Source organism: Tachypleus tridentatus, chromosome 3 (genome assembly GCF_004210375.1).
Source record: "Tachypleus tridentatus isolate NWPU-2018 chromosome 3, ASM421037v1, whole genome shotgun sequence".
NCBI lineage: Eukaryota > Metazoa > Arthropoda > Merostomata > Xiphosura > Limulidae > Tachypleus > Tachypleus tridentatus.
Genome location: NC_134827.1, coordinates 14,997,203 through 15,021,844, shown reverse-complemented (window position 1 = coordinate 15,021,844; position 24,642 = coordinate 14,997,203). Strand labels below are relative to the sequence as shown.

General features: G+C 34.7%; 1 protein-coding gene across 4 annotated transcripts in view; it reads right to left on the bottom strand.

Moving 5' to 3' along the window:
- LOC143246404 (uncharacterized) overlaps nucleotides 1–23,172 on the bottom strand; it is a 38,143-nt gene extending 14,971 nt beyond the window's left edge. Inside the window, exons 1-6 of one of the 4 annotated variants that reach the window (XM_076493048.1) lie at nucleotides 22,936–23,171; nucleotides 22,717–22,848; nucleotides 20,650–20,755; nucleotides 11,730–11,884; nucleotides 7,891–8,103; nucleotides 4,208–4,346 (exon numbers count right to left, since the gene is read on the bottom strand). In XM_076493048.1, the coding sequence (XP_076349163.1) occupies nucleotides 4,208–4,346; nucleotides 7,891–8,103; nucleotides 11,730–11,875 (498 nt within the window). In that variant the 5' untranslated portion in view covers nucleotides 11,876–11,884; nucleotides 20,650–20,755; nucleotides 22,717–22,848; nucleotides 22,936–23,171. Of the gene's footprint in view, nucleotides 1–4,207; nucleotides 4,347–7,890; nucleotides 8,104–11,729; nucleotides 11,885–20,649; nucleotides 20,756–22,716; nucleotides 22,849–22,935 lie in introns of all 4 variants that reach the window. The other 3 variants (XM_076493047.1, XM_076493049.1, XM_076493046.1) reach the window with 3 other exon arrangements.
- Nucleotides 23,173–24,642: the final 1,470 nt, after the last annotated feature.

The following is a 24,642-nucleotide window of genomic DNA, read 5'->3' as shown; positions in this document are numbered from 1 at the left end:
AGAGTCGCTGGTTCGCATCCACGTCGTGCCAAACATGCTCGCCCTTTCAGCGTTATAATGTGACGGTCAATCCCACTATTCGTTGGTAAAAGAGTAGCCCACGCGTTGGCGGTGGGTGGTGATGACTAGTTGCCTTCCCTCTAGTCTACTAAATTAGGGACGACTAGCGCAGATAAGACCTCGTGTAGCTTTGCGCGAAATTCAAACCCAAAATAAAACATTTCTGTAAAACCACTTTTAATTTATCATATTTCATAAGATATTCTGACATCATGCCTGCATATATGTCAAGATCTTTTCGTGTGAGAAGTGGGTTAAAACAGACTACTCTAGTATTTTGTCCTAGTTCTGACTTTGGGGAGATCTTTTATATATCTCCAGGAAATATTCCATTTCATCTTTATGTTGAACAAATTTGAGCAGGTTAGGCCAGCTAGCCCTGACTCCATTATTATTTTTGGGCCCATCTTCCATTAGTTGGGTGAGATTTGCAATTCAGTTTGTGCTTTTATTCTCTCTATTTGCAGTTACTTATAACTCTCTTTTCTTTTTCTTCTCTCTTTGAGATTTTAGAATAAAATATCCTCTCTTCTCCCTATTTGTTATTGGTGTTTAAGAAACTTTCGTAGATTGCCGTTTTTTTAACACAAAACCTTCCCCTTTTTCTCCATATTTATCAAAATCACTTGACCTGGTTACGTAGCTTATTGTATGTAGCCTCTGCACTATTTGCGCTACTGCTACAGTTATGTGTATACAGGCCTACGTATTTCCGTTGTCGTTCGCGTTTTCTTTTACCATTATATAACCATTGCTGGCTTGCTAGTTGTCAGAAAACCTTTTAAGTAGTATATAAATTTATTAAATAAAAATATGAGTGTGTTGGGGTAAGCATTATTCTATATTAGGTGTCTGTCACTTGATGATAAAAGCAAAACAAAAAACAAGAAAAAACGAACAGCATGTACTTCACTTGCTTTCAAAATAATATATATATTCGGAACAAATTAAACATAATTACAAATATTTCTCAAACAGTGGAGATCATAATTATATCTTAAGCACTATATAGTACTCTTCTTGTCAAAAGTCTGCGTAGGCCTATTCAATTGTTTTAGAATTCAGTTGACAAGCCAAACTATTCTCTATTTCTATCGTCAAACTATCCGTATATAGTTTACTTACGTTGTGACTGAGTTAGCGCGATTGTATGCCATACTTCAAATATCGTATGCTCCATTTTTCATATTTTCAAGAATCGTCTGCCTTTGTTAAAGTCCATTCATGCCAGTCCAATTATTTTAGAATGCCTTTGATGAGACATCTTATTCTCCTTATCGCTTGCAAAATTATTACTTTCACTGTAACATATCGTTCGTTAGGCCTTTTTCTACTACTACGACAATTCCATTCAAGTGACTTTACTCTTTTTTTTTTTTAAGTTTGCTTGCTGCTACACTGCTATCCAAAATCTTAAGGCCAATGAACATAACGAAAAAATATGCATTTTGCGTTGTTAAACTCAACCACTTATTTGAGTAGAGCTTTGTAAGATGAAAATAAGAAAGGGGAAAATAAAAAAAAACAAACTTTTTTGGCATTTAATAGGGAAAAAGTGAACATTGTGAAATTAGCCTAAATACTTGCTGGTCAAACATTTAACACCATACCAAAAAGAAGTCCTAAACAGGGTAGGAAATAACCAACAAGAGGTCTCAGTAGTGAGTTGCACGGCCATTATTGCGAATAACTTCAAACATTTGCTTTGGCATGGTCGATATAAGCGTTTGCAGAAGGCTGACTGGAATGTTATTCCAAGTGGTGAAGATGGCTTTACGAAAATCATGCACTATTTGGAATTGACGTCCATTTCTATAGACTTCCCTTGCTATCCATCCCCTAACATTTTCAGTGGAGTTAAGTTCGGGCGAACACGCTGGATGGTCCAAAAGAATCACGTTATTCGCCACGAAAAAGTCCTTTGTTCTGCGGGCATTGTGGATTGCAGCGTTGTCCTGCTGAAAGATCCAGTCATTTCCACACAAGTGAGGGCCTTCAGTTAATAAGTATGCTTTTTCTAATATGCCAATGTCGTCAGCTTCTGTTTGACGCCACTGTTTAACCAGAAGCTCCACTGTTCCATGGAAGGAGAAAGCACCCCAGATCATGATGGAACCTCCTCCACTGTGTCGTGTAGAAAATGTCTCCGGTGGGATATTATTATCGTGCCAGTAACGTTGGAAGCCGTCTGGACCATCCAGGTTAATTTTTTCTCATCGGAGAACAAAACCTTATTCCACTTTTTTATGTCTCATTTTTGGTGCTTCTCAGCAAAGTTTAACCGAGCTGTTTCGTAGTGTGAAAGGAAGCGTGGCCTTTGAAGACATTTACGGTTTTTAAAGCCTTTCTCTCGAAGATGACGTCTTATTGTTCTTGAGTTGCATTCTGCGTCCGTAAAGGCCTTAATTTGGTTCGACGATCGGCTGGTATCTTGCCGGACAACCCGTCGAATTCTCCTGCTCAACGTCGGCGAAATTTTCTTGGGCCGACTACTTGAAATTCTCGTTCCGTATCCCTCAGGGTCTTTTAAGAAATTTGCAACAGCAGTTTTACTACACCCGGTCTCACCAGCGATGGCACATTGAGAAAGACCTTGCTTTTGCAGCTCGACAATTCTGCCACGTTCAAACTCTATTAACTTTTTAGCCTTTGTCATGTTCTTAATCAATGTAATACAGGAGATGTCAGTGGGAGATGTTGACAACGCTTAAGCTTGAGCACAAATGACTAAATTTCGTTACGTGTTTACCGATTAACGCTTCGTTTCAGTATGGTCTTAAACTTTTGACCAGCTAGTATTTAGGCTAATTTCCTAGTGTTCACATTTTCCCTATTAAATGCTAAAAAGTTCTTATTTTTATTTTCCCTTTTCTTATTTTCATCTTTCGAAGCTCTACTCAAATAAGTGATTGAGTCTAACAACGCAAAATGCATATTTTTTCTTTATATTCATTGGTCTTAAGATTTTGGCCAGCAGTGTATTTATATGTCTGTCACTTAGGTCTTCTAAAAATTTCTATATCCTCGACATCAGTTGAGAGCACGCAACATTCGACAGTTATGTTGGTTTACAGTGAGTTATAAACATAGCGTACGATTTTTACAGAGCATAACCAAATTTGTCATAACTATCGCTTTTAAAATAATTACTTTTAACTCTAGTTATGAAAATAAACTAAACGATCATGTAATATTCAATCACAAAAGAAATAACTTGATAGCATCTACACTAAACAGTTCTTTATACCTGACACACTATTCACCCTACCCGTTCACATCCAAAACAATAATTTGAGAAACATTGCTTTAATTATCAGATGGAATTACAGGGGAGTTCAGCCTTGAGACTCATTTTTGTAAATTCCCGGATAATAAATAGAGTATTGCAAACATAAACGGAAGGAATGTTGAACATTTACACCGTATTTTTAGAGGAAACATAATAGTGGAAGCGCAATTTTGAATTATGTTGATTTCTTTTTATATTTTCTACACACTAAAGACGGTTCCATGGTAAATCAAACTGACTTAAATGTTTTTCGTGTGATTCAATGATCAACATGTGCAACGAATTCTCAAGTTCATGAGGATGTATTTTTATTTTTGTGAGTTGGTGATAAATGTTGTACTGTAGTAACATATCAGAAGCCATTTATATTTGTAATGGGTTAGTGATGTATATTGTACTCTAGGAACATATAAGATGAATGCTATGGGAATTTAGTCTTATATACAAAATAGGTTTGTGATAAATGTTGCTTTATATATCAACGAGTATAACGTGCTAATTAAGGATAGTGTAGATTTACTTTTGGATGGTTTACAGATAAATATTGTGTTGTAGTAATGCATAAAGTGTATGCTTTGGACAACGTAACTTTACAGTTACCGTGTGATAATAAATTTTGCATTATATTCATCCAACCATAAGATGCTTTTTTACAGTTTCCTTGCCACGTATTTTGGATAATGTTTATGTGTTTATTTGGGAGGGGGACGTGCCTTACAAGTGGTAGTAAAATCCACAAATATTTCTATATTATTATAAAATCATTGAGCTATAGCTATTACAAAAACAATATGCATGCATGGTTTCATTGTAAGGTAAGAAGAGAAAACACGAATAAGTTATAGCAGTGAAGCTAACCTTAATATCTAGATGGACAATGTTCAAGCCGTGGAGAAATAAGAGAGCTTCTAAAACTTGGATAATCACGTGGACCACCTGAGATTCTTCAAAAACTTCGTCGTCATCCAAAAGTCTCTGGAGTTCTCCTCCTTTTGCCCTGGAAACGAAAAGTTGTAACTGACCTTAACGAAACACCTAAAAGGACCATCATTTCTTCTAAATACCAGAAAAGTAATTATTAAGAGCGTAGATATTCTATAATTTCTAACCAATAGAAAGCTGTTTTGGAGGCATTTAGGTCAGAGTTTCCAGTATGCGATTCGAGGATCATTAGTGGTTTGCGAGCTCCGTTCAGGTGATCTGAAGAATGATTCTATAATTATGAAATAGAAGAGTTTGTAGAACCCGCAACAAACCCGACACTAGAGACCTTAGAATTCTAGCTGTATGAGCAAGAAGAATACGTGCACATTAAGTGGGACAAATATAAAACTCTACAATATATGTAAAAAACGGCTCGTATGGGTAGATAAAGTACTATGTAGAAGAGCGAACAACCTTTCTTCGGTAACCTCACTTATATAACAACTCCAGCTCAAAATGAACCAATACAAAGGAACATCTTTATACCTATATTAATAAATATATCCAACATCTAAGCACGCCCTCTATATTCCTACACTCAATTACACAACCGCCTTCAAACATGTTGTCAGTAACCTTTTCTTTCTTTGTGAACCTGACGATAGCCGAAGAAGGTCAAAACATTGTTCGCTCCTCTATTAGTGTTTTCTCTATCCATACCAACCGTTTTTAATTGTATAATTTTCTCTACAAGTGGGTTTTCTCGTCATCTCGGACTATAAAACTCTATGTCGCATGTCTTTTTTTGAGTTAAAGTGGATAAACGTGTTCATTACTAAGGAGTTTCTCGCATTGTAAAATAACGACCTGACTGTTGGTTTCTCTACGAAAGAAAAAGAACGCTGGTTGGAGATTTCTTGCGTCGGAATATTAAGGTTAGACTTTAAAAGAAATTCATTATCTGAAGTATGAGGTTCAGACAACTCAAGAGTAATTTGTCTGTTACTATGCACCTGTGGAAGGTAGGTTTGGTTACTTTTGAATTTTGCGCAAAGCTACACGGGGGCCATATGCATTAGCCATCCCTAATTTAATAGCGAAAGACTAGGGAGAAGGCAGCTAGTCTTAACAATCCCAAACCAACACTTGAGCTACTCTTTTACCATCGAATAATGGAATCGACTAAAACATTATAATACCACCACGGTTGAAAGAGCAAGCATGTTTGGTGGGATGAGGTTGTGAGTCCAGAGCCCTAACCACCCGGCTATGCCAGGCCTGTGGGAGATGGTATCTTTATTCATTTAGGCCCTGAAGCAGGATGAATGATGTACCTGAGTTGAAGTAAAACTGATGAACAATAAACCTAACATTACAGAAGAGACCCATCCATCTCATTAAAATGTAGAAAGACAAATTAGGGTTAATAATTTATACTATATTGATTTTTATGCGTTGAATTTGTTTGTCAAATTATACTATGTCGAGTCATCTTCAGTAAAAAGAAAATCAGGTGGTTCGTGGACATAAACGTTTCAGAACCACTGGTCTAAATGAACAAGTTCTAATAGTCTGTACATCACAGGATACAATGGCAGGGCCGGGAGTGCATAAGGTTTCAGATAATTTAAAGGTTAGTGAAAGCTGAAAGAAAAATAACCTTTTATAAACGCTTGAATTGTTGTTTTCACAGTAATGGAACGTTTTTTATTTATATTTAAAAAGAAAATAAACTTTCGTAGGGTGTTGTGATTAGGGTGTTCGACTCGCAATCTGTAGGTCACGGGTTCGAATATTCGTCACCGAACATACTCGCCTTTTCAGCTTTGTGTGTGTGTGTGTGTGTGAGAGAGAGTTATAATTTGATGGTCAATCCCACTATTTGTTGGTAAACAGAGTAGCCCAAGAGTTGGGGGTATGTGGTGATAACTAGTTGCCTTCCTTCTAGTCTGTCTCTGCTACAGTAGAGACGGCTGGCACAGATAGCTCTCGAGCAGTTTTGCGCGAATTTCAAAACAAAGCAAACTTTCGTGAAACAATAAAATTCGTTTGTTTGTTATTAACAACAAAGCTGCAAATTTGAAGATTACAAGGATCGAGCCCCCAATTTCAGCGTTATAAGTTCCTAAGCCTACAGCTAAGCCGCCAAATTCCAGATAAAATGGAGCTGAATGAAAAATTCAATTATTAGGAACTGTTGTAGAACAGCACAGCCTAATTGTTAAAACTGTTAGAAAGCGATTGTGTTCATTAGATTCTCAGGAGTGCGACAGTAAGAGAGCATGACAATTCTATATTATTATTAATAAAGTTCCTTCTACAAATAATGAGTCAAAGTACCTCACTGATATTCACGAAAACAATGATCTTATAACCTGCTATACTTTCGCTTCATGTTTTAGAAACCTGGTTGGTGTCTGAAATATTGAATGTATATTGTTGTAAAAGAGACATATAATGTTGTATTTTACTATGTTTTGCTAACAATTTACGACTAACAGCAATTAAATATATGCGAGCAACATCCAAACGTCTGCAACTAAAGTCCCAACCATTGAGTCGTTATGTTTGCGATTAAAACTAACTTTTGTGTTGTTGTGTATATACGAATACATTCTAGTTTGTTTTTAAAAGAAGTGATTTTATGTGCCACGAACATTTCAATTTTTATGTTGTAATTTCTGCTAGTAACATTTCAGTCTCATTATCATTGTCTATTGCGACTAACATTATATGCGACTGACATTATAGTCTTAAAGTAATTTTACCTGTGACTAACATTCTAGTCTTCGTGTACATGTTTCTGCAGTCGTTATTATTACGTATATGTAGATTGTGTAAAATTCAATACAAAGATAATGTATCAGTCAACACATATATGTTTTGTTTATCCATAGTAATTGTATTGCTTGTGTTACAATGTTCAGGTCATAACAGCCATGACTGACTTTTTTCAATATTTATATCATTAGCACTCCAACATTCCTTCAAGTTCCTGTGTGTGCAGATAATAGCTCAACATAGTTAGGTCATTGTTATGTCATTTCCAATATTTACGATATTATGTCAGTTACTGACAGGAAAATTTTCATATGATCATTTTGATGTCTAAAAGCTTAACCCTGTGGGTTTGGCAAGAGGTATTGGTCAGCACACTGGGACTTAAATACAAAGAACCATGGTTCGATTCTTAGAGGCTGTGAGCGCGTTATAAGGGCAAAGGTCAAATATCATGAACCAGTCAGACAAGAGGTAGTCGAAACATTTAAGGTGGGTGAACACGACAATGAGCTATCTGTGCTCTGCCCTCTAAGGGTATCAAAACCCAACTTTTAGCGTCGTCAATCTGCAGACTTACCGCTTAACTAATGAGAGATCAAAATTAAGGACTGTTATACGCGAATAGCTTTTATATAACTCTGTGTGAAAGTTCTACAAAAAAGAACGTGAAATATAAATGTCCTAAAAAATTACTGTTTTATATAAAAACAAACCTTCATACTTAAAAATATGAAATTAATCAATTCTGCATTAGAAGACAAACGGCTCAATTCAAACGGACTGTTTAACCCAAGTGAGAGCAATACACAATATGGTCATGTCTCGTTTCTTCTTACATTTCAAGTATTAAGATCATCTCTGATGAACCTTCGTATATTTGGTGCAGGTTAATGATTCGTGGACACGGGTCACACATCCTTAAGACTAAGATTTCGTGCATTATTTCGTGTCGAACATTAGCTGAACGTCGCCGTTTCTTGATGTATTTTGCAGCGTAGATTCGGTCGTTGGTTTTATCTGTGCAACGTCGAACTGTGGCGAACTTTCCACTGTGAACAAAGAAAATTATATATATATATATCGATAAGTATATACATAAAGAAAAACTTGGCTTGTAATGAGTTATTCTACAATACAGAAAAATCTCAACACCCGACCTTTCAAACATTTATACTAAGCCTGGGCCTTTCAGTAGCTAAATCAGTTAAAAAACACAAAGTGGTATTGGACCTCTTATAACCGCCAAAAACATTGATATAAATTTCCAGCACTTGACCGCTATCAAAGTAATGCTAGCCTGGACCATGGATCATCGCTTGACCTTTAAGGAGTTAAATAAACCTGAACTACATCGTGGCACTAGATTTACAAACGCATTATATCAGCCAGAAACATAGATAAAGACCTTTAGAGCTTTAAACTAGACTGAAATACGAGGTTCGTTTTTTGGTCTCTTACAACTGATATTTTTATTGGATTTTTCCTGTAAAAACTTTTCCGTTTTTCCAAGCAGAATTCAAAAGATAGACGACGCCCTCTGCCGTGTATCGTTACAACACATGTGAAGAGAAAGCTCCTATTTGGGAGTTATTATTATTGACAAAACCTGCCCAAGAACACAACAGTGTAACAAACTACAATTTACTTACTAAAGAGAAAAATGTACCCTACTAAAGCCTGCAAGATAGCCGTAGAACTCTATATCGGAGACCCTAACCCATCAATAGATATTCCCAGCAACCAATAGAACTCACCACAATGAAGACAAACTTCATGTTCAACAACCACAACTGTATACAAACAAATGGCCTAAGCATGGGCAATCCAGTATCACCAGTTCTAGCCAATATTTTTATGACACAGTTGAAACACAAGCAATTAACACAGCATTACATCTACCACTATACTGGTACAGATATGCAGATGACACGGTTGCGGGACTCACATCTACAAAACACATACTTAAATTTTTCAATCACATTAACTCTATACATCCCAACATTAACTTCACATGTGAACAGGAAGAAAGCAATCAAATATCATTTCTTAACCTCAAAATTACAAGTTTACAACCGAAAAATCACCCACACTGGACTATACATTTCCTTGGGACTCAGCACATGAAACAAAACAAAAACTGAACATACTAAGAAACCAAATAAACACAGCCATAAAACTATGCTCACCAGATAAAAATTAACGACGGATTAGACAAAATATAACAATACTTCATTAATATCAACAAGTTTCCTCCACAAACCGTAGAAAACATTATACGCACACACCTAGACAGAAAGCAAAATCAACTAACAAAAGTAAATATAACCCACGAATTAAAAAAATCACGAAACCATATACTGCTGCATACCATATATTCCCGACATCAGCAGAAAAATAACTAACATTTGGCAAAAATTAGTAACAAAATATGACATTCCAGTTAATACCAAATTTATTCAAAAACCAGGCACGAAACTAAGGTCTATACTGTGTAGAAACTACACTGACAAACACCACACCAACATTATTTAGAAAATACAATGTGATAACTGCTACAATTTCTATATTGGAGAAACAAGTAGAAAAATGGAAATCAGATTCAAAGAACACAAAAAGTCACCTTCACAAGTTTTCGAACACTACAAATCAAATAAACACAACATAACCATAGAAAACACCCAAAACTAAATAAAGAAACAAACATAAACAAATGCAAAATTAAAGAAGCCTTACTTGTACAACAACTCTAGCCCAAAATAAATCAATACAAAGGAACACTTTTAAATCTATATTAATAAATATAATCAAACATCTAAGCTCGCCCTCTACATTCCTACACTCAATTACACAACCGCCTTCAAACATGTGGTCAGCTATCGGTAAATTACCTCTTTCTTTCATTGTGAACCTGACGATGACCGAAGAAGGTCGAAACGTTGTTCGCTCCTCTACATAGTGATTTCTTTATCCATACCAGCCGTTTATACATATATAGTTTTACCTTTTTATATATGTCTGTCATTAGTCAAGTAGGAAAAGCTGAAAATGATTGCAAATATATGATAGAATGGGCAACATTTCCCATTTGTAAAGAAATGTGCAATCTACTTAAGGGTACAACAGGTTCATATTTTTCACCATCCTCACTGTATCATCAGGTCGAATTGCTACTGTCTTCCATGCGTTTTTTCTCTCCCTTTGTTAGAAGAAATAAATATCTTCTTCTGAAAAGGTTTTATGGAAACCAAAAACAGAAACTAAACAAACATAGAATCATATCAAACTTCAACTAATTATGAACATAAAACATTTATAAAAGCCAACATGTTATCAAAAAGAGACGATCAAATTGAAGCATAAAGACTACCACGTGTCGTCTCACATGAACCAAAGTATTAATAACGTTCTGAAGAGCTATACCAACCTAAAACATGCATAAAGGCCAATATATGATAATGAGAAATTCCTATTAACTTGAAACATAAAGAACACAATGCAGTGGTTATTAGATATTTTCAATTATAACCAGAATATTATTGAGTATTTTCAACCTGAAATATAAAGACAACAATCTGATGGTTATAAAGTAATTTCAACCTGAAACATAAATACTATGACCTGATAGCTATAAATAAAGTCATATTAAGCTAAAATATTATTACATACTATCACATAACCTTTTGAACTATTATACCAATATGAAACCTGTATAGACCAGCATTTGACTTCCAAGAGAATGATATAAATCTGAAACCCACCCACACACATACATAACCAATTTTCGATCTCGACGCATAGATATAGATTAACCTGGGCCTTAAAACAATAACCACAATCTCAAACATAGATATATAAAAACAGTATCTAACCTCTAAAGAACTACACTGACCTAAATAGTAGATGTAAACCAGTTCCAAGTTTTAGAAACTCGTAACAGCTTAAACATCAGTATAACTCATCACTTGAACAGCAGAAAATTATATAAAGCAAAAATATAAGTTATTGGCTGGACTTTCGAGAAATCACTAGTAATATAAAAAAGAGCAATTATTCTATTTGAAATTCCTAAATGAAAAATTTTAGTGTAATTTATCGAACGTCTTAAATCAATTTCAGTATAGCCTATTTCCCAAGTTACATAGTTACTAAAAATTAGGAATAGAGGACTCTTAATTTTGGTTGCAATAACAGATAAAATCAAATCAAATCGCAATACATTTCTTGAAGGTCCTCGTAATGTTTAACATCGATATAGAAAGGAAAAGGATAAAACGTTTATTGTATCGTGTGGTAATAATAATAATTATGTTACAATCGCATGAGTGTGCCAACCAATTGTAATTACAAAATAACATAAATTAAGACCAACAAAGATATTTATATTTTATTTATTTCATCACGTGGACTTATTATAAAATAACGTTTTACTGAAATCCAGACTGCGTAAAAAATCGTGGCTCAAGAGGTGTTACTTGGCAAAAACAATCTACAGTGATAAAAACTTGTTGCTGTATTTTTACAACGTAATATACAGAAAAGTGCAGTTTCATCAGTATTTAAATTAATTAATAACCTGCTTTTAAAGCTGCTGGTTGCTAAATTTAACTTCACAACAGGAAACTAAATTTTTTTCTGTATAATCTTCGAATGGAAATAATAAGTGAAAAAAATTTACCGTGCAAAGGGCTTGCTCTCCACATGATAGTCGTCGAGAAGTGGCTGTGTATTTATTGATACAGATGGATGGCTCTCGGAATCTGTTAGAAATCCTTGTAACTGCAGGTCCTTGTTATTACAGATGTTATTTCCTTTTAGAGCCATGAGTAAAACCTGGAATAGAGAAGTCAAGTCTTATGCTAAGGTCTCTTATTCTTATACTTAATGGATTGTGCAGTGACTAGTGTGTGTGTGTTCGGGCTATCTGCTGAGTCCACCGAGCAGTGACTAGTGTCTGTGTGTGTGTTTGTTCGGGCTATCTGCAGAGCTCACCGAGCAGTGACTAGTGTCTGTGTGTGTGTTCGGGCTATCTGCTGAGTCCACCGAGCAGTGACTAGTGTCTCTGTGTGTGTGTGTTCGGGCTATCTGCAGAGCCCACCGAGCAGTGACTAGTGTGTGTGTGTGTTTGTTCAGGCTATCTGCAGAGCCCACCGAACAGTGACTAGTGTGTGTGTGTGTGTTCAGGCTATCTGCAGAGCCCACCTAACGGTGACTAGTGTCTGTGTGTGTGTTCGGGCTATCTGCTGAGTCCACCGAACAGTGACTAGTATTAGGGTGTTCACATTTGACGTCGAGCGGTAGCCATTTTCTTGGTCCTTGAATTGTAGAATGTTTATTTGTTTTCAATTTCGAGCAGAGATACATGAGGACAATCTGCACTAGATGTCCTTAATTTAGCAGTGAAAGACTAGAGGGAAAGCAGCTAGTTATCAGCGCCCTCTGCCAACTCTTGGACTACTCTTTTACCATAGAATAATGGGATTTATTGTGATGTTATAACGCCTCTACGGCTGAAAAGACGAACATGTTTGGTGTGACGGGGATTCGAACTCGCAGTCCTCAGATTACGAGCCAAGTGCCTTAACCACCTGGGTATTCCAGGTCATTGGAAAATGTAAGTATGTTAATTGCAACTGATGGTTGAATGGTTTATAATCATTTCACTATTTTCATTTTGATAGTCTCAGATTTTACTGTATTTATTGATACACTTCAAAATTGTTGTAGTAAATCTGAAGTGAAAAACGTTATATATTGTTAATTTTTAATTTATTTGAATTTTGCCAATAGTTGCACAAAGGCTATCTGCACTAACCGTCCCTAATTCAGCAGTGTAGGACTAGAAGGAAGGCAGCTAATCATCACTACCTACTGTCAACGCTTGGGCTACTCTCTTAATAACTAATAATAGGAATGACTGTCACATTATAACACCCCCACGTCTGAAAATACAAGCATGTTTGGTGTGACAGGGATTCGATTCCGCCACCCTCAGATTGCGAGTAAAGCGCCCTAACCACCTAGCCCTGTTGGGCCGTAATTTACAATCTAAAAATGTAGAGCAACAACTGGGAATATTTTGTTTGTCTGAATTTATTTTATTTTAGTTTGTAGTATTATTAATAACATAACAGATCTTGGGAGAAAATTATACAAATCTGTGATAAAGTTAAAGGTGCAGTACAAACACAAATAAAGTGTTAATATAGCATTAAATCTCTTTCTCTCTAGGTATCATGGTCTTCCACTGACCCCTTTCTCTCATTGCTCTTATCATTTCTATGGTAGTAATTCGTAGTGCTCGGCAACTGTTGATAACAGTATCTATCTCTGCCTTCCTTTACACAAAACTGTTAAATACAGCAGTTTATTATTCATCAGTATAGAATAACTGAGTTTGAATAATACGTTTCTACACAAGGAGGTTAATAAGTACACGTACTATTGAGGAAGGTTAAGCTACACTGCAATATTTATATGTATCTTTTATATGTATAAAATAATTAGCTGATAAATTTGGTATATCCACTTGAAAGTAATAAGAAGTACTTTACACATAATGGATATGGTACAAACATTTTAATACTCTGTACAATTCGAAATTACCGTTGTTTAAGTAATTTTAGCTTAGAAACCTTTTTTTCTGACTTTTCACTTGAAATTTTAGTAGATCATTATTCAGTAAGGAGATGTATTCGAATTTTTATCACACAAAATTACACACGTTATCAATTTAAATATGGTACAGCAGTCTGTACTCAAAGGCTAATTGTATTTGCTTGAGGAAATTCACTACTTCTTGATTTCATGGATCTCTCATGCTTCATAAAGAGTTGGTAAATCTGGTACCTCTTTGCAATCATGGTCGTTCTATGTAGGCTTACTTAGTACCATCTCTTGAATAATAGGATTGTTAATACAACAACAAAATGATCTAACAATAGCAAACATAAACAAGAGAATCCGCAGCACTTGAAATTGTTTTAGGCAGGATTCGAGTAAATTAATCTATGAGGCCTTTTTCATTAGATAAATTTTTGTTTTATTTGTTTTTGAATTTCTCGCAAAGCTACACGAGGGTTAACTGCGCTAGCCGTCCCTAATTTAGCAGTGTCAGACTAGAGGGAAGGCAATTAATCACCACCACACACCGTCAACTAATGGACTACTTTTACCGACTAATAGTGGGATTGCCCGTTACATTATAACGCTACCATGGCTGAAAGGGCGAGCATGTTTGGCGTGACGGGTTATTCAAACCCGCGACCCTCAGATTATGAGTCGGGTGCCTTAATCACCTAGCCATGCGTGGCCCCTAAATTTTTGTGCACCGGCAATACCAACTCATCAGGAACTCTACGATTCCACCCTCAAATGAAATTATTTTCAGTGGAATTAGAATAAATTAATATCTGAGACCTTTGACGTGATTTCTTGAGTCTAAGACTATCTTTATATCTCAAATCAGTCAAGAGATGATAAAGCTATTAGCCAATAGTCTGTATTTAAAAAACAAACAAACTCAGATCCGTTCTATGAGCCGCGATGTCACGGCACAAAAAAAAAAAAAAGAACTCCAACTGGTACTGGATTAATTTATATATTAAGAGAGGTGAAGACGATGACCTAATGCTTCATATAACCGACACACAGATTTGATTGTAATTAGAAACCCAACAAATAGTGGTTTGCGTCGAGGCATTCTGAACCTAATATGCCTGTTAGTTGATTTTGTTTTCTATTTCTACAATAAAAGGTTTCCTAAGTGACTCATTAGAAATTTTAATCGGATTCTGATATTTTTTAGTGAATGAATTCCCAAGTTTGAGCAAATCTGGGAGTCTATAAACTATTTTCTTAATTGTAGACTCACTTTCCTAAAACTTAAATAAGGTCAAGTTTTTGTTGCAAAATTGTATGTCATCTTCCACACACCTGAACGTAATGTTCATGCTACAAATTTAATTTTCATTGTTTGCTTCTGCTGTTGAAGATGCATTAGTCTTAATATAAACTCTTCTAAACTGTGCAAATCAGCAATAGCATTTGGTTAGGATTCTAACCATCGTCACTTTTTAAATTTTATCATGTGCAAAAATGTTTCGAATGAGCTTTAGCATGTGAGACATATCTATTACGACACAAATTTTCCTTTTTCCATCGCTTGAATGAAAATATAATGGCTGTAAGTTTTTTGATGACATAAAGAAATTCAGTTCTTTCAACATGAAGAAGTGGCAGTTTGTATCATCATAAACAAGTACCAGGGTGTAATATTGACAACCGATAATTTTGCAGGCATATTCTTACACAGTTTATTTGTCCTGTCAAGCCATAAATGAGGAAAAGTCAACGGATACCTTCCTGTTGCTGTTTAGAGAAACATCCATAAAACACCAACACATCTCATTGATAAGAGGAGTTGTATTATTTTCTTAGTCTCCACCAACATCAATACAATCAAGAATTTTGTTTTCCATTCTACTCCATATGTTTTCTTAAGGCCATTTCCTGTAACATTAAAACACAGATAACTTTGCTGGTTTCTTCTATCCCATTTTTGCCAATCTTTGAATGTACTAAATGTTTCTTTTGTAAAGTCTGGTACCCTATTAATGTTTTAATACCATTTTATAATAACAGATGTTTGTAGATCTAGAATGGAATTTTGTCTAACAAATTTTGGTATATATTAAATTTTCATTTTTCAGAGATTTTTCAATTTTCTTTAATGAAATAATAATAATCATTCGTTTCAAAACTATTTTTTTCCTGGCTGTGTTGAAATGATCAACTGTTTTGTCCATTTTTCTCTTTGTGGCTGTTTGACTATCTCCATTTGATGACTATGATATAGAAATACGTGAAGTTTAGCAGTGATCTGGACAGATAGTGTATTTGGGAAAATGGATTTGGAGAGACACTGGTTGAATTAGAAGAAAACAGTTTTTGTACTGCTGTCCTATTTTTGGTAAACTGTAAATAAATCGCAACATATAACTGAATCAATAACTTGATAAAATCATTTAATTACTTATTTTCATTTTGTAAATAAATCATTACATGGACAAGCTGTTTATTGCTTGAGTATTGTAAGTATTATCATGTTTCTTTTTAATCTATTAACTTCTACAGAAACACTACAACGCCATACAAGAAAAATACAGTCTGTTTATACAAAAACACGACAACAACCACCATTGTTTTGATTTACATATGGAAACGAATCTACTTTTAAAAAATAGCAGTAGTGTCACAACTGCTAGTAAATTTCAAATATGTTCTTACTGAAGTTCACAGAGATGTTTTAAATCAAATACAGAGTTGACTGTTATAAATACTTAATTTCATATAGATTAACAATTTTCTGTTGGTGTATTTTCGTGAGAGTAGTATAGGCCTATGTGCGATATCGGTCTGTTTATTTACATTTTTATAACAAAAATTATTTAAAGAATACATCAACAGTATACCAAAGATGCAATAACGAGTTCAAACAAATATATACAGCTCAATATCAAGAGAACTTTCCTAAGAATTAACATTTAACCCAATTTTTGCAAGTGCTTTGGAAATGAAAATACAACGGGCAAAGCATTATCTCTTAAACGAACAAAGGCACAACGCAGAGAATTGGTTTGAATACCACTTGTCTTTCTAGGTATTTAAAATCCATTTTTTCAACAGTTCCTTCGTATTGCCTTCATGGAAAAATGTATGAAATTTGAAAATTCTGAAATGAATTGACAAATAAAACTAAGAAAAAAAACGAGATTAAAACGGAAATTACTCAAAAGTGAATGTTCTCTTCCGTTATGTAACATCATTACAGTCAGGCCTTAAGTTAGTATATCTAAAAATGTAAAACGTCGGTAGTGGCAAATTAATTCAAATTAATTTATTTACAAAACAAAACAAAAACAATAACATGAAATTACCGGTGAAAACAAGAGCAGGTATTGGTCTGTTGTTACAATTCCACGTAACACAAACACTGACATTTTTACAAGTTACAACTTGTGAAGTCTACACTATGTCTTAGCCACTGTAAGTACTGCCAGGGATCAGCAAGATGGCTACTTGATAACTTCCGATAGCATCACGAGAAAAGGTCAATATTCAACCCAGTTCAATATAGAAATCAGTACTTGGGATGTTTGGGTACGAGTTGTGTGTTAAACATGACATATTCTGTATCAGGGTCACAAAGAACATTGCGATGATTTAAGGGAAAAAAACCAAAACGTTCGCAGTGTTAACGAATTATCTTCTTTCAACTTCATCATAGAACGTTCCCCAGTGGGTTAGCTGTAAGTTTACGCACTTACAATGTCAAAATCCGGGGTTTGATTCCCTGCGGTGTAGAGAATGCAGGTAGTCCATTGTGTAGCTTTGCATTAGAAAATAAACAAAATATTTTGGACTCTCCTTATCTGGATTAACCAAATCTGTCAGATTGAAAATCTTTCTTGTAATGAATCTCGAACATCTTTATTTTTAAGTATTGTCATAAAGTACGACTAGTGATCTCCCTAATTTTTAGATAATAAAAAGTCCTTTCTTCTAGCAATAAAAATCAATACCAATGTTCTCTTTTTTTCAATTGCTTTCACACTAATACAAATTTTGTTTTACTGTATAACAGTGTGTAGCATACGAAACAAGAACGGATGAACTTATGCCATATTTGGCTGGGAACTATTTTAGCTAAATATCGTCAGTACGTTTGTCTTCCTACCACCCACATCTGGCTAAACTCCACGGGCAGACGTTAGACAACTTTAAGAATGTTGGGAAGTGTGTTGCGAAAACGAACCTATAATCAGTTTAAAATTCACCGCAACCGTCACGAGAAAAACACGCACCATTCTGGAGCTTTTTTGTTGTTGTTGTTTGTTTGTTTGAGTCATTGGCTCTAACAGTCTTAGTCATACAAAACACAGAGTAACAGCCAAAAAAGAAAAAAAAAAACACTGGAGGAGATATTTGTGATAGTAACACAAGACTTTCTAAAACACTTTATCATTGTATTGTAACTTGAGTGTAATTTTAACTTTTTAAAATAAAACAGAACATAAACCCGCTAAACAACCAAGTTCACAGAAACCGAAATTCACCCATAAATGTTATTCGACAATTTCCGAATAGGAAGGAGTGTGTGTGTGTGTGTTGTTTTTTTTCTAAAACAAAGCCACATCGGTCTATCTGCTGAGTCCACCGTGAGGAATTGACCCCTCTGATGTTATCGTTACAAATCCGTAGTCTTACCGCTGTACTAGCGGGGAACAAGATTAATGAAAGTTCTCATAATCTAAACCATAGACGAATCCATTTTTCAAATCGGAAAACTTCAGTGTTTATATATTTCTTTTTAATTATTTTTAACCATTTAATAATCAGAACAATTCAGACTTTCATTTATTCATTACATGCAGGTGTTTTTTGTTTGTTCAAAAGTTGGACCTTTTGAAGAGATAGGGACCTTGAGAACTGGAACGACGTGACCTTATTCTCTGAATACTTCATCAATACTAACTCCCATAGTTTCATAAGTTAAAATAATTAAAATTTGATATGAGATAATCTTTTAGTAAAATAATGGAACATAACGAAATTGTTCAAATAATTCTAAAACAACTGTATAACCTCAACGAATAAAGATATTCGAATTTAACATACAGCATTGTTTTACGACAATTCACTTCATACTTGCATTTTTAAATAAACGGAGCTTGTAGAAAGCGATGTTTCAATCTCGGAATTTTTTTCGGTACAAAAGTGTACATAAACTGGTCCTCACGTGCCATCTCTATCCCTTCGTACAAGATATTTTGAGCTCAGCAGATCACGTGACGTTTACGACAAATCAAGATAATGCCATGAGAGAGTGAACTATTTATATCACTATAGTCAGAAGACCATATAAGCTTGGCCGAATACTCGATGATTTGAGGCTAAAAACCTGCACTACGTGTGAACCACTTTTAGGTAGAAAACATTCGCGACGACAAGTGATTAAAATTAAATTATAATATAAATTCTTAAAGCCAGGTAAGCTTTACAGGAAATGACACCATCCAAATGTCCAAATTAGCACTAGTTTAAAACAACAACAATACATTTCATCACGTTCTTTCATAAAATAGTATTGATCATAGCTGTAGCAATGTTTTAGAAAGTGAAGTTATAGAGTTGTTCAAGTTCTGTAGTCTTTTTGGTTTTCTATGAAGTAATATTACCGCTGGACAAAGTTTTACTGTTGTTTTAACAAATATCTTTCTATAGTTCTCTAAGTGAGATTTCATGGGTTCGATTCCCATCGGTGAACACAGCAGACAGCCCGATATGGCTGTTCCAAATGAAAACACACACACTCTTAAATAAGGTCACGTATTCAAATAATGTGTTCTAAAAATGTCCTCATAATTTTAGTGATTAAAACTGGTTTATATCGTTTAAAGTCTAGGTTTTTTCGTGAAAAATCATTTTAATAATTATTAGATACAAACATAAAAACACTTTCAGGAATGTAACTGTTTTAAAAAATATAAAACATTGATACAAATTAGGATAAATCTCACATCATCTGAAGTAACGGTAATACAAAGTTAAACGTTAACATGCAATTCACGTGATGCCAATCAAAGACGATGACAGTTATATTATTTCAGATCATAAATTTTGCGCACAGCTACACAGGATCTATCCGCTCTAGCTGTCCCTAATTTAGACTAGAAGAACAGCAGCAACTCAACACCATTCTCTTGAGGTACTATTTATTTTACCAAGGAATAGTAAGACTGACCCACAGCTGATGACGTACTTATTATTCAGTATACTTGACATAGTAATGCACGTGTTTAGATTTTTCTGCCTCTGCGTAACTGGAGAGATGTGTTATTCGTATAACATTTTTTGGTACTAATGTTGTTTCCGTTAATAGGTGAGCAAGAAACACAAGAAGTAGGATTCTGATATGATGTTCCATTTTCAGTAGTTGAACATATAATATCACAGGGTATTTTGCTTTCTTCATCATCGGGATTCGGTCCATCTTTTAGACCAGGTGGGGGTGGGGGTCAGGTTCATCGTTGACCTTTTCCTCCCTCCATGTAATTGTTGTTTTCTTTGCACTGTTAGTAGTGGCCCTTGTTACGTTGTTGCAATACTCACAGTTTTAATTAACATAACCTTTTCGTACTAGGTCCGATTCATGGGGTAATATTAACTCATAGACCCAGCATGGCCAGGTGGTTAGGGAGCTCGATCTAAGTATACCCATCGCAACAAACATACTCAATCCCACTATTCGTTGGTAAAAGGGTAGCCCAAGAGTTGGTGATGATGACTAGCTGCCTTCCCTATAGTCTTACACTGCTAAATTATGGACGGCTAACGCAGGTAGCCCTCGTGTAGCTTTGCGTGAACATCAAAACAAATTGACACTTAAGTCGTATATTTTTACTAGCTTCACTTATGCATACTTACACTATTAGTGCATGTTCACAATACAGTTCCGCATAACAGTCATGTATATACACACACACACACACTTAATCCTATTTTTACATACAAAAAAGCATTTAAAATATAGCTACATTTTTTACTGTTCGATAAACCCAACTTCGAAATCGCTTCGGTGTACATGAGAACTCATGTTTTAAATAATCCTTCTATGAAATCTATTTTTCGTTTCTTGTAATGCTATATGGAATAAAATATTCGGGTAAGTTTCAGTAGTTTAACTTAAATAATAATTACATAGTATGATTTAACTGACAATATATTTTCTGGAATGAACAAAACCATGTAAAACATTTAGCGAATAACTTATACGTAAAAGTTCATGTTCATAGCAACTAAATGTGCCCATGCAGAATAGAAAAAAAAATTGCTTTATTTGTTTGAATTTTACGCAAAGATAGTCGAGGGCTATCCACTCTAACTGTCCCTGATTTAGAAGTGATAAGCTAGAAAGAATACAACCAGTCAAAATTCACTGCCAATTGTTGGACTACTCTAACTAAATAGTGAGATTGACTGGTACTTTATAACGCCCGCACGGCTGAAGGAATGAGCATTTTATGTTCAGTGAGAGGATTCGAATCTGCGATTCGCAGATTGTGAGTGGGTTGCTCTAGTCAACAGGCCAACGTTCAAGTAACACATTTATCGTTATTATTAATACCCTTAGAAATGATTCATTTTTTTTTAGCTGACTGCTATTATCTCCAGGTAACAGGCTAAAGAAACCATGAAATTATTTTTAAAACTGCTCACTTTTAGACAACGTACTGTTTCATGTGTTACTAAAGTATTTTTCACGAAAACATTAAACAAATTTTATACCTATTTAAGAAAAAAAAAATCAATATTTTTTTTCCACAGGAGTTTTACAATGCATGAAATTTAGGGTTCATATTCCCTTCTTTGTGTTCTTTGTGATCCTTTCAAGGGCGATATTTAAGTCTTAACAAATTTTAGTTACAATCTACACAATGACAAGCTTAATTTGCTTATCTCTTATAATTTTCTGTTTTGTAAAAGAAGTATTTAATAGAGTAAATGTACGCATTTCGTATACAAATCTAGATCATTCGGGTGTTACTTCGTACGCTTTTCAAAACAAGTATAGTCTCTTAAAAGTTGGGCGTCTTGTAGCTTTATTTTGAAGTGCGATTACTCTTTCATTTAGCCCTAAAAATGGTTGAGTTTGGTCACTTTTATACACTTATGTTGAACTTTCTTCTCGATAATGTAACAACACTTTATCATAAAGTTATATTTCTGCTCACATTGTGTCACTTCTCAGAACAAAAATTCAGAAGTGCATTATTTTCAGAAATAACAGTTTACTCAAGTTCTTTATTTTACCAGAAACAATAAATTAACAAAATTCTAATAATTTTCAAAAAATAACGTTTAATATGAATTATTTAAGCTGTTAAAATCGCTCCCAGTTTAAGAACTTTCAACCCTAATATTCGGGTTTCGATACGTATTCGGGGCAGCGCACAGATAATCCGTTCTGGAGCTTTGTGCTTAATTACAAACACCTTATCTTAATTAAACTCTTAAACTACCTTTTAGAACATTTACTATGCTGATAAAAAAACTAGTTGATTAAACTTGTCTAACATATAACTGTCGAAAACATTATAACTTATCTGAAACAAAACAAAAAGCCACTAATTCCTACAGCTTATCAGAAATAAACACTCTTCCAATTTCTATACTTAATCGGAAACAGGATTCCCTCATATTTTGTCTTAAATTATCAGAAAGAATGATACACTCAATTCCTACAACTTACCAGAAATAATAATTCGCTCACGTGTTGGATAAATTACAATAAACAAAGATTCAATCAAATTATACGTCTTAAAAAAAAGTAATTTCATTAAATCATATCATTATTAGAATTATTCGTTTAAAGATTCTTGCCAAATAAAAGAAACTGATTTACATTTTACAAATTATTCAAAAAGTAATCCAGTTCGCTTCTATCATTTCTCAGAAACAATAACTCTTTTAAAATATATAATTAATCACCAGATAAATGTATAATAAGTTATTTTTCTTTAAACTCTCTTAAAAGATAAAAAATAAAATTATTCATTTAAGAATATTATTGATTTAAAGGTTTTCGTCAAAATAAATGTTACCAAACTTTCTCTTGTTGCGACATAACTTCCATGGGTCCACAAGTAATACAGTGGTATATCTAGAGTTATGATACCCGTGACCACATTTAGTCCTTTGTGAAGTTTTGTGTCCAATAACAAACAGCATAATATCTGAGATAAATATGAAAATTAAAAATGTTATTAACACTATTTAAGCGCTTTAGAAGAAAATAAGATAAAGATATAACACATGATCACCTTGTTTTGTATTTTACTGTTTTCCTTCTCTAGTCTAAAGGCTGTGATTCCTTCTACGTGTGATGAGATAGGTCTTTTCAAACGTTATTAATAGAAGAAAATACTGTCAGATTTTCTTGGACCGCACAGTAAATGGATAACCCCCCCGCACTCTTTCTTCTTTTCAGCGCTTCTCATCCTCCGATGCATCAAGGAAAGAGAGTAACCAGTGCAGAGAAGCCGATGCGACACCTGGCGATGTACTTGTTGATCACTAGACTTGATATAGTAATGCACGTGTTTTTTGTCTCCGCGTAACTGAAGAGATGCGTTATTCGTATAACATTTTTTGGTACTGATGTTGCTTCCATTTACAGATTAGCAAGAAACACATGAAGTAAGATTCTGATGCTCATTCCCAGTAGTTCAGGAGATAATATTACCTTATACCTTTATTGTTCAATAACCCAACTTTGAAATCAGTCCGGTGTGTATGAGAATGCAAGTGTGGGTAAACACAGATCAACCTTCTATGAAATCTTTTTCTCGTTTGCAGCAATGTTATATAAAATAAAAAATTCGGGTAGGTTTAAGTACTTAAACTTAAATGACAATTATACAGCATGATTTAACTGACTGTAGTTTTTGGAATGAACAAGATCATGTAAAACAATTAGCGAATAGATTATAGGTAAAGGCTTATGTTCATACCAACTAAAAGTGCCCTTGAAGAGTAGAAAAAAATAGATTTGTTTTCAATTTCGCGCAAAGCTACACAAGGGTTATCTGCGCTAGCCGTCCCTAAATTAGCAGTGTAATACGAGAGGGAAGGAGGCTAATCATCACCACCCACCGCCAACTCTTGGGCCACTCTTTTTTCAACGAATAGTGGGATTGACTGTAGCATTATAACGCCCCCACGGCTGAGAGGGCGAGCATGTTTGGTGTGGCGAGGATTTGAACCCGCGACTCTCGGATTACGAGTCGAGTGCCTTAATCACCTAGCCATGCCAGGCCAGAAAAAGTAGGCTTTGTTTGTTTGAATTTCACACAAAGATACTCGAGGGGTATCTACGTTAGCTGACCTTAATCTAGTCAGCATCACCCACTTGGTCTTCTCTAATCGAACAGTGTATCCATGTGTCTTTTCTTATAGCAAAGCCACATCGGGCTATCTGCTGTGTTCACCGATGGGAATCTAACCTCTGATTTTAGCATTGTAAATCCGAAGACTTACTGATGTAAGGGAACACGAAAAGTGGGACTGATGAACGTCGTGTTATACCCCTCACCCCACATACACACACATACATGACTGAAGAATGAAGGTGTTTGGTAATTCGAAATCAGCAACTAACAGATTGGTAGTAGTATTTTTTCATGGAGTAATTTATCACAGCTGTGAAAAAATATTCGGTGAATTCTGTTGTATAGAGAATGGTATACTTATACTATAGGAATGACGCCATTTTATTGGTGTTTTTGTTCAACTTAAAAGTATCGTTTCTTGAGTGTTAAGGATGCATCATATTTGGCTTTAAAAATAATATTACATGGGTAATATCTATTTGTAATATCTTCAACAGCAAATTGAAAAGTTTGGCCATTGAAGCAGAGACGTTTGATTCTACACTTCTTTCAGTAGAATTCTGTTTCTTCTAGTAGTTGTTGTATATTGTATGTTTCTGTTATGGAGTTTGGGGGTCTCTACCAGATTGCAACCTCAAC